The 11,750-nt window shown below is 43.3% G+C and overlaps 1 protein-coding gene across 1 annotated transcript; it reads left to right on the top strand.

The window, feature by feature from the left end:
- Positions 1–8,479: 8,479 nt before the first annotated feature.
- On the top strand, positions 8,480–10,818 carry Cyp8b1 (cytochrome P450 family 8 subfamily B member 1). The gene has a single exon (XM_005337918.5). The coding sequence runs from the start codon at positions 8,638–8,640 to the stop codon at positions 10,141–10,143; it is 1,506 nt and encodes a 501-aa protein (XP_005337975.2). The 5' UTR covers positions 8,480–8,637; the 3' UTR covers positions 10,144–10,818.
- Positions 10,819–11,750: the final 932 nt, after the last annotated feature.

Genomic DNA, 11,750 nt, shown 5'->3' on the forward strand with positions numbered 1-11,750 from the left:
TGTTGATAATTTGATATTAGACTTCTTAGCTTCCAGAACTATGTACAATAAATTTGTGTTTATAAATTATTATTTTGATATAGTATCAGATACAGAATAAGACAAAGTGCTTTTTTGCAATTCAATATGAATTTAAGAATCAGCTTCTCCATATCTGTGAAAAAGGCTGTTGGAATTTTGATCAGAATTACACTGAATCTGTAGATCACTATGGGTAGTATTAACATATTTTGGGGGAGGATACCGGGGATTAAACTCGGGGTAACTGAACACTGAGCCACATCCCCAGTCCTTTTTTTTTTTTTTTTTTTTTGTATTTTATTTAGAGAAAGGGTCTCACTGAGTTGCTTAGTGCCTCGCTTTTGCTGAGGCTGGCTTTGAACTTGCAATTCTCCTGTCTCAGCCTCCTGAGCCACTGGGATTACAGTCGTGGGCCACCATGCCCAGCAGTATTAATATTATATTAATATAATGATGTTAAAAAGTCTTCCTACCCATGAACACTGGATATATTTCCATTTATTCAGATCTTCTGAATTTCTTTCTGCCATGTCTTGTAGTCATGGCATACAAATCTTTCATCAATTTGGTTAGATTTAGTTCTAAGTATTCTTAACAAAATTGATTTCTTAGTTTTCTTTTTGTTCATTTTGGTATATAAAAACATAACTGATTTTTGTGTTTTGATTTGATACCTTGCAATTTTGATAAGGTTGTTTTTTTTTTTTTAGCTCTGATAGTTCTCTTTTGGTTTCTTTTGAGATACTCTGTGTATAAGTTTATGTTATCTTTGAATATCGTTTTACCTCTTCCTTTTTAATTTTGATATTTTTTACTTCTGTTCCTTCCATTACTGGCTTCTGACTTCATCCCACCGTGGTTGGAGAAGAAATATATAATACCTGTCTTTCTAAATCTACTAAAACTTGTTTATCGCCTAATGTTTGGTCTCTCTGGGAAAATGTTCAATGTACTTTTGAAAAGAATATGTCATCTGCTATTGTTGGGTAAAGTGTTCCATATGCATCTGTTAAGTCTAGTTGGTTTTCTGAGATGTTCACATTCTCTATTTTCCTATTTATCCTCTGATTGGTCTATATATTTTTAAAAGTCTTCAATAATTTTTGTAAAAATATCTCCCTTCAATTTTATCAATTTTTGTTTTATGTGTTTTAAGAGTCTATTAGTAGATGTGTTATAACTGTTACCCTTCCTGCTGTATTGAACATCTTATTTTTTATTTATTTTTTAGTTGTAGATGAACAAATACCATTATTTTGTTTTATTTTATTTTTATGTGGTGCTGTGGTGCTCTACCACTGAGCCACAACCTCAGCCCCAATATTTTAGTTATATATAATGTCCTTCTTTGTATCTTGTAACCTGCTTCTTGTAATCTGAAACTGTACCCATCAAGCCCTATTCTCCTAGCCTCTGGAAATCACTATTCTACTTTATGTCTCTCTTAATTTGATTAGTCTAGGAAACTATTGTGAAAGGAATCATAGTACTTGTCTTGTTATGACTAGCTTATTCCATATAGCATATCTTCAAGGTTCATCTCTGTTATAGCTAGTATCAAAACAAAATGCTCTTCATTTTTAACAATATTTTTAAGTTATACATGGACACAATATCTTTATTTTGTTTATTCATTTTTATGTGGTGCTGAGGATCAAATGTGTGAGGCAAGTGCTCTGCCACTGAGCTACAACCCCAGCCTAAAATGTCCTTCATTTTTAAGGCCAAATAATATTCCATTGTATGTACTTACTACATATTATCTATCCATTCATCTGGCAATGGCCACTTGAGTTGCTTCCACCTATTGGCTGTTGGAAATAATGCTGCTGTGAACGTAAGTGTACAAGTACCTTATGTCACTTCTTTGGGGTGTATATCTAGAAGATAAATTGCAGGATCATGTGGTAATTCTGTTTAATTTTTTATCCATAACATTTTCCATGCATGCTGCATTTTACATTCTCACTAGCAAAGCACAAACCTTCCAATTTCTCCATATCTTATCACTGGTTATTTTCTATATATTTTTAAATAGTAGCCTTCCTAATGGATTTGAAGGGTTATGCATTTGTCTTTTAAGTCATTTAGAAAATTTAAAGTGGTTACAAATCAAGTTTACAATACTAGGTCTTATTATTGCCTATTGTCCATGTACTTACCTTTCACAAAGACTTCATGTCTTCATACAACTTTGAGTTACTATCCAGTTAACTTTTATTCCAACCTGAAGGACTCCCTGTAGCATTTCTTGTAGGATATGTCTAGTGGGTAACAACCTACATCATCTTTTATTTATCTGGGAATGCCTTAACTTCTTTCTTATTTTTGAAGGACAGTTTTGCCAAATAGACTTACTTTCTTTTCTTTTCCCTCCCTCCCTCTTTTCCATCCTTCCTTCACCTCCTCCTCCTCCTTCTTCTCTAACTCTGCCCACCCACCCTCCCCCAGCCAATATATCAACCCACCCCCAGCCAATATATCAACCCACTGCCTTCTGGCTTCTATGCTTTCTGGAGATATCAGATGATGACCTTATCTAGGACCTCATGCATGTGACAAGGGACTTCTCTCTTACTACTTTCACATTTCTCTGTCTTTGACTTTCAACCACTTGATAATAATGTATTTCAATGTGAATCTGAGTTTATTGTATTTGGAGTTTGCTGAGGATCTTGGATTTGTATTCATTTATTTCATCTAATTTGAGAAGTTTTCAGACATAAATTTCCTCCAATATTCTTTCTTTCAACCCTTCCCTGACTTTCTGCCTCTCTCTCCTCTTTCTAGGATTCCCATTGTATGTACATGTTGGTGTGCTTGATGCCATTCTGTAAGTCTCTTAGGCTTTGTTCACTCTTCACTCTTTTTAATGATTCAATAATTTCAGTTGTCCTATCTTTAAATTTGTTGAATTTTTTTCTGCTTGCTCAAATCCATTTTTAACTCTCTCTAGTGTATTTTCCGTTTCAGTTATGAATTTATTTTCAGCTCCAGAATTTTTTGATTACTTTTTTATAATTTCTATCTCCTTATTGATATTCTGATTTTGTTCATATATCATTTCCCTTTCTTTCCATGTTTTCTTTTAGCCCTTTGAGTATCTTTAAGACAGTTGTTTAAAAATCTTTGTCTATTTAGTCCAATTTTTGTGTTTCCTCTGGTTATTTTTTATTGTTATTGATTTATCTTGTTTCTTTGAATGGCCTATATTTCCTGTTTCTTCATAAGCTTTTGTTAATCTTTGTTGTGATTTTTGAAACTGGACACTTGAATCTTATACTGGAATAATTCTGGAAACCATATCCTCCCTGCTTATCTCAGAGTTTAAATTTTTTTAAGTTATTTAGGGTATCTCTCTGCTAGGAAACAGACTTAAGTAAAAGTTTAAGGTTTTCTCAGGTCTTTTTTGAACCCGAGTCTCTCCCTGGGTATGCATAATGGCTTTCCAACCAGCCCCATGTACAAAATTGGATTTTAATTAAACACACACACACACACACACACACACACACACACACACATACACACACACGAACAGCTGCTTTAAGTGTTCTGGAAACTGCTTCCAAACAAGGTAGCCAGCTTCTGTGCTTACATTTCATTGATCAGGAACAGCTATCAGCAATTACAACACAGAATCCTGATATTTGGAGGACAGGTTCTGGCCCCAGTGTACCCTGGCTCCAGCAAGCCACGTCAGAAACATGCTGCAGCTGTCTGCTATGAGATTTGGGGGGTGGGTAGCTGCTACCAGGCAAAAGGCTAAAATCAACTGAAATCAACTGGTACTACCACAGCATAGTACCAGTCAAACTTCCCTCTGGAAGCAGCAAGCATCCAAATAGACTCTAAACAAAACAAGTCACCTCCAACAGTTCTACCAATATAATTGTTGTTTAGATGAGCAGATTCCTGGTGTTTTCCCCTCTGCCAACTTCTTTAATGTAACCCTGGGACTTTCCAACATGCTCCTAAAATTATCCTTCCCAGACAACCTGTGTTCATCTAACTCCACTTAAAATACACCTACACTTAACCATAGTGTTAGTTCATTATGCCTAGACTATTTACATAAACAATATGGTCCATCCTGAACACCTACTTTCCTTCTAGAGTCTGGAATTTGGGTAGGTGCTAGGCAGAGGGTCCTTGGGCACTCACTCTCTCATAAACTTCCCTGGCTACAGATGTGACATACATGTTGCTGCATTTTCATTGCTAGGAGTGAGCACTGTGTGATCATCATGGGAGGGAGAAAGCATTAGAAAGCCTTCACATGGATTCCTACACTTGGTTTGTTTCTTTTCCCCTTATCATCTGGATATGTGTCCTTACTATACAACTGGAATAAATCCTAAGTCATGAATATACACATGCTGAGTTCCATGAATTCTTCTAGGGAATGGATTGTGAGGATAGTCTTGGGTACTCCCTGCCAAGGGTTATATGAAGATTAAATGTCCTAATATGTGTAAAACATTTAACATAATGCCTAGGTCATGATCAGTTCTCAAAATAAGAATAGGGATGGTTTTGGTGGCAGTGGGGATGGTGCTCATAAAACCATGAACCCTATCCCTCCATCCTCTCCCACTATATGCTCTCATATCTCTCAGCCTCTTATTGAATACACAACCTGACACCTTTTTAATAGTATTTTACTAACAAGTATCTCAAATTCAGTCTCCTATTGTGCCACATCAGATTAGCAAGGCCCAAAGAGATCAAATGAAATGGTCCAAGTCATGTCATGGGTCAGTGAGAGCTGAGGGAAGAAACCAAGTTTGTCGTTTATGTCCTACATTGGCTTCACTGCCGCCTAGTATACGTGAGGCAGGCTACGAATAAATATAGTTAGCCTTGAGCCAGGCTGTCAAGAACCTAGCTGCCATGAAAGGGTTTTCTTTTTTTTCCGTGAGCGAGAGTGGGATGGGGGGCGAGGAACATGAAAAGATAGAAAGGAAAAGGAGCCATAAAAAGAAAATGCACATTATCTGATCTAAAGGCAGGGTGAAATGATTTCTCTTCTGCATCTCCAATTCAACAGTATTACTCCGGGGGTGGGATGAGGAGTAAAGCAGTGAGCAGAAGGTGGCACACCATGGGAGAACAGTTAATATATTCCAGAGTTGGAAAAAGGCACAAAAAGGACTAAGGAGAGAGCAGAAGCCTACAGCAAAGAGTTCCTATATAGGAACCAGAGCCTGTTAAAGAGAATCCTCGGTCGGATCTCAAAATTCTGGACCATATATGCAACTTAAAAGACGGGATCAGACGGGACCAGAGACCCACTTGGGCCCAGTCTAGAGAACTCAGTCCACCCTCCTGCCCACCACGGAATGAGCCAATGAGTGAGCAAGAACCGAGCACTCAAAACATGCAACAGGACAGCCAAAAAGACGCTCCCGCGGACCTTGGGCGATGAAAACTCCCGGGGCTGTGGACTGAAGAGATGACCTGGCTGAGGGCGCGCAGAGAGCAGCGACCATGGAGGGGAGGAATCAGTCCCCTCCGCACGCCCTTGCCCAGCCCCGACCCATCCCCTCCCGGCCGGCTCCGCGCCTGACAGATACACCTCGCCTGGGACGCAAAGACTGCAGACCAGCGGCCAGGTCGCCTCTGGCACTGACAGGACCCCAGCACCTGTCCAGGCCTGCTGTCGCGGAGGTCTTCAGAGCCGGAAATGCATCACCCACCTTCCTACCCTCAGCTCGCGCCCCCTTTAGCACACCTAGAGGCCCCCTCTGCTTGCGTGTGGGTGGTTCCTCCTGGGCTCCGCCCACCCGCGTAGCTCCGCCCTTAACCTCCCGCGGAGCTGGAGATCGCTAGTCCCCAACCCTCCCAGGGCTGGCAGGCTGACAGCCCGTGGGCAGATTTCCCAGGAACAGGCCAGGCTCTGCTACAGGAAGAGCCAACATTCACTACCCATCAGAAAGGTGGCTGGACCGACTGGCATTACAGGAATCATTGTCGCATGGTGTGTCAAAGACAGAATTCCTTCTATGCCTGCCGGACAAGACCCTTCGAGAGACTCACTCCTCTTCTGAGCTTTGCTGCCACAGTGCCCCAGAGGGCAGTGCTCCTGCACCTTGGGACAAACCTGTCAGTGTCCCTTGAGCAGCACCTCTCCTCCCATCACCACTGCCACTCACAGCACACGTGGACTTGGTCTCCTAGCCCTCTAGCACTGTGCTTGATCACCACTTGATCCACGTGGACTTCCTGACTCCTCACCACCCTTCATGCTCTGCCCTTTTTTTGCAGCATTTAACACAATTATTTAATTTGAGCAATGATTTAATATCTTTCTCCTTCTATTAGACCATAAACTCCAAAAGTGCAGGGACTGTGTCTCTCTCACTCATGGCTATATTTCCAGCTTTTAGCTAAGTTTCTGCCAGTAAGTGACCAATAAATACCTATTGAGTGGATGGATAGGGCTACTCCAGAAAGGAGGGAACAAGTGGATATGAGCAAGAATGAATGAACGAAGGTAAGAATAAATGTAAAATAGCATTTCACCCGTTAAAAGCCAGGGGATGCATTTCAGCTCGCTGGATTTGGCCCAAGGTTTCTGACTGTGAATTCTAAAGCTAAGAAGTGATGGTGCTAAGTACTTGCTGTAGCTGCAGTCAGAGAGAGCTTCCTGGAGGCAGAGTGTGGATGGTTCCTGCTCTCTGCCAAGAAGAACTACACAAGCAAGGAAGCTCTCAATCAGGAAGGCATAAGGACTGATGTTTGAGGAGCCAGAGCTCCTGTTTGCAGGTGAGGAAGTTAAAGAATAATTTAGAGGTTTTCAGAACTGATTGAACCACATCAATTGCACCAGTGGGCTAGGCTGCTTGACTAAAGCCTTGGCATCAATGTCATGCTTTCTCTTCAGTGAGCCTGCTGGCAGGAACTGGCCTGACACCCCTTGGAAGACCCCTGGTCAACAGGCCAAGAGCAGCTATCAGAGAAAGTCCCTGCAGCACTTGAACCTAGAGTCTTGGGGTAAAAGGAAGCTATTGGTTGAGGTCCCCATTGGCTTTGAAATCTCGTAATTCTGGTATTCTGACTTTTTGTTAGAGAAGTGCACAGACAAGGCAGCAGAGTCAACGGGAGGGAGGGCTCCAGGTGAGAGGCTCAGAGACTAAGGGCTGAGCTTCTGCTTGAAGGATCCTCAGTCCAGAAAGTTCTGTGAGCCCCTCAGATGAAATTCACTCACAGTATCTTCCAAATGAAGTCAGTACCCCCCTCCACCTGCTCAGCTTTTCTAGGGTCTAAAGCCCAGCATTGCTGCTTTTTTCCTCAGGGTTAGAATAGCAAAAGTCACCATGGAAAGACATACATTGATTCTTCCCTGGCCTTGGACTGTGTACGCAGCTAGAAGCAAATATCAAACATGACTCTCACAAGGCTCCACCCACCCCCAGAAAAGATCTTTGAGGCCAGAATGGCAGACAGACTAGGGGAAAGATGAAGCAATAAATACAAAGTGGCCCTGGGGGCCAGGGGAGGGGGTAGAAATATGAGAAGAGGTTTCAGTATATGAACTGACATGTATGGAATACTAACCTGAGCCTGGGACTGTTCTAAGTCTTTTCCATGTGGTATCTCTTTTTCCCTGTCCCCATTTCACAGATGAAGGAATGGAGGCACAGTGAGGTTAAGTAACCTAACCAACTAGGAAGGGGAGCATTAGTCAAGCTGTTAAGAATGAAAAAGGGGTGCATATGAAAATTTGTAAATGCTTGGTGCACATCTGCTGAGTGAATGAGCTAGCAAATGAATATGTGAGTAAATAAAGATTTATATTATGGTTTGGATCTGACTATCCCCTGGCAGCTAATGTATGAGATAATGCTGGAATGGTGAGATGCGAAATGATTAGATTGAGAGAGCTGTACTACCTAATACGTGGATAAACCCATTTGATTAATAATTGTAAAAAGATTACTATGTTGAGTATTACTATACTTACCACTGTAAGCAGGTAGGATGTAGGAAGTAGGCCATTGAACGCATACCTTTGGGGTTTATATTTGGTCCCTCATACTTCATTTTCTTTCTCTGCTTTTGAGCTCCCATGAGCTGAGCAGCTTTCCTCCACCATGCCCTTCCACCACGGTGCTTCGCCTCACCTTCGGTCCAAAACGATGGAGTAGGCTGATGTGAATTGAACCTCTGAAACCATGAACCCAAAATAAACTTTTCCTCCTCTAAGTTGTTCTTGGCAGTTATTTTGATTACAGTAACAAAAAGATGACTAACACAACATGAGCTGTCAATAGGTCATAGAGGTAGGAGTAGACTCGAGCCAGGCTTAGAGATAAAGTGCCAGCTCACAGCAAAGAATGCAGCTGGTAAGCAGGCTGTGACCATAACTAGAGGTTTCTCTCTGACCTTCCTTCTGGGCACCTCCTCCTGCTCTCACCTATCAGGCTCAGTCACGTGTTAAATCAGGAGTATATATTTCTCCCAGGTGCTAGCTCACTAGGGTTATTTACCACAATTTTCATCCACAGAGCAAGGTTCAGGTGGACAGACCTTTGCATTCCCGACCTGTCAAAGCTTCACAAAACTCTTCTGGCATCCAGAGAACACCAGAGCTTAGCCTGCAGGAGCATAGCCATGGTACTCTGGGGTCAAGTGCTGGGAGCTTTGCTGGTGATCCTTGTGGGATACCTGTGTCTTCCAGGGTTACTCCGACGACGCAAGCCCCAGGAACCTCCTCTAGACAAGGGCTCCATGCCCTGGCTGGGCCATGCCATAGCTTTCCGGAAGAATATGTTTGAATTCTTAAAGGGAATGCGGGCCAAGCATGGGGATATTTTCACAGTGCAGCTAGGGGGCCAGTACTTCACCTTTGTAATGGATCCCCTCTCCTTTGGCCCCATCATCAAGGACACTCAGAGAACACTAGATTTTGTGCAGTATGCACAAGAACTGGTACGAAAGGTATTTGGATACCAACCTACAGAGGGGGACCACCAGATGGTACATTCAGCCAGTAGCAAGCATCTGATGGGAGATGGCTTGGAGGATCTCAATAAGGTCATGCTGAACAGCCTGTCCTTGATAATGTTGGGGCCCAAAGGCTGGAGTCTGGATGCCAGTTTCTGGCATGAGGATGGTCTCTTCCAGTTCTGCTACAATACCTTGTTCAAGGCTGGTTACCTGAGCTTGTTTGGCTATACAAAGAACGTGGCACAGGACCTGCTACAGGCAGAAGAGCTATTCATGAAGTTTCGCAGGTTTGATCTTCTTTTTCCAAGGTTTGTCTACTCCCTGCTGAGTCCCCGGGAGTGGCTAGAAGTGGGCCAGCTCCAGCGTCTCTTTCACAAGACACTCTCTGTGGAACACAACCTGGAGAAGGATGGCGTGAGCGGCTGGTTATGCTACATGCTTCAGTTTCTGAGGGAGCAGGGAGTGGCCCCAGCTATGCAGGCCAAGTTCAATTTCATGATGCTCTGGGCTTCCCAAGGGAACACAGGGCCAACCTCTTTCTGGGCTCTCTTGTTCCTCCTGAAGCACCCAGAAGCCCTGCAGGCTGTGAGGAAGGAAGCCACTGAGGTCCTAGGTGAAGCCAGGCTGGAAGCCACCCAGTTCTTCACCTTCAAACTGAGCGCCTTACAACACACCCCAGTGCTGAACAGCGTAATGGAGGAGACCCTGAGGCTGGCAGCTTCACCCACCCTCCTCAGGGCAATACAGAAGGACTATATCTTGAAGATGGCCAATGGACAAGAGTACCTGCTCCGTCAGGGAGATAAAGTGGCTCTCTTCCCCTACCTCTCAGTGCACATGGACCCTGACATCCACCCCAAGCCCACTACCTTCAAGTATGATCGATTCCTGAATCCCAATGGCAGCAGAAAAATGCACTTCTATAAGGAGGGCAAGAAGATCCACCACTACAACATGCCTTGGGGCTCAGGCGTCTCCATCTGCCCTGGTAGGTTTTTTGCCCTCAGTGAAATTAAACTCTTTATTTTGATCATGATCACATATTTTGACCTGGAGCTGATGGACCCTGATACACCTGTGCCCCCTATGGACCCACAGCGCTGGGGCTTTGGCACCTTACAGCCCAGGCACGATGTGCGCTTCCGATACCGCCTAAAGTGTATGGAATAAGCTCTGCCAAGGCAGCCAAGCCTGGTCAGAGGGGCCTACTGTGGTCTCTCGCCTTTTCTCACTCCTCCGCAGCTCCAGGCTCTCTCTGACTATCCCTCCTTCTGGTTCTATGGCCACTCTGACTCTATCCTGTTGTCCTTGCTGTCTGATCTCCTAGCCATCTGTCAGGTTTACCACTCTTCCTTTAAAACACCATCTCTCCCAACGAGTTTTGCAGAACCTTCCTCTCGTAGGAAGTCCAAGCAGAAGGGGACCTGTCTAAGAGCAATTCAGTTTGAGACATGGTGCCTGCCTTGAGTAGTCCTGCCTACAGAAGCCGGCTCCCACGCAGAACATGTATCTTGCAAACATGGAACGCTCACCCCACATTGTTCCACAACACTTATTCCACATCCTTTTGGGGGTTTGTGGGTTTTGGGGAGGTGGGGTGGTTTGTGTGTGTGTGTGTGTGTGTGTGTGTGTGTGTGTGTGTGTGTGTGTCTTTTCCTTTTGGAACTGGGGGTCTAACCCAGGGTTTCATGTATGTGAGACAAATGCTTTGCCACTGAGCTACATCCTGGCCCTGAAACTCAGGTTCTAGAACAGTATTGTCAGATAGAAATATGAGGCAAGCCACGTATGTCATTTTAAATTTTCTAGTAGATATATTTTTCAAAAATAAAAAAGTAAAATTTCTTTTGTATGTTTATTTAGCCCGATATATCTAAAGAACTCACATTTCAATTTGTGACCAATATTTTAAAAAATTAATGAAATAATTTACATTCCTTTTTTTTTTTTTTTTGTCCTATCTTCAAAATCTGGTAGTGCGGCATTCCTCAATCTAAAATAGACACATTCCAGGCACTCAGTAGTCAAGGGTGGGTGGTGGCTATCACACAGATCTAGAGAAACACTCCCTTTGATGTAAGAGTTATTCTAGGTCCCTCCTTGGTGCCCCCCACCCCAGCGTGGTTTCAATCTCCCCATAGTTACCGCAACCATTGCTAAGTTGGAGCTTTCTCTAGCCCCAGACCCTCCATCTCCCCATGGGAAACCCACAACCTTTGATCCAGCTTGTCCCCACCAGAATAAAGCATCTCTCCTGAGCACTGTCCAGACCACTCCGTCCTGATTTCCTTGCCTCTCTCTGCTCAGGACTTTCCTCCACATCCCACTGCCAAAGACACACCCTCACCCTCTCTTGCCCTCGCCCACATATAGTTAGGCCCTTGTCCAGTCAGCTTAATCCCCTGTAATGGCCCTGAATTGTATCCTCTCCTCCTACCCACAGCTAATTCTTAGACCCATGACTTTATAAAGAGAATTAAAAGCTGCTTTTGCTAAAAGCACTCACTTTTTACTTGGGCATGCAGATGCTCAATGGGTAACTGAAAGCAGCATAAAACTTAGCATTTCTGCCTTCATTTTGTATGTTTCCTTTATTGCCTTAAGCTTTGGGTCTCATCCCTGCTCAGCTCTGTTTATAGGCATGTAAATATTTAAGGAATATTCATCCAAAGCTAATAATCCTCCCCCTATCGAGGCTGAAGACATCAAAATAAGGAAAACCAGGGTATTTTCAAGATTTTAAGTGACATCAAAAATCTTGGACAGCTTTTACAATA

This window comes from Ictidomys tridecemlineatus, chromosome 2 (genome assembly GCF_052094955.1).
Source record: "Ictidomys tridecemlineatus isolate mIctTri1 chromosome 2, mIctTri1.hap1, whole genome shotgun sequence".
In the NCBI taxonomy this organism is placed as follows: domain Eukaryota; kingdom Metazoa; phylum Chordata; class Mammalia; order Rodentia; family Sciuridae; genus Ictidomys; species Ictidomys tridecemlineatus.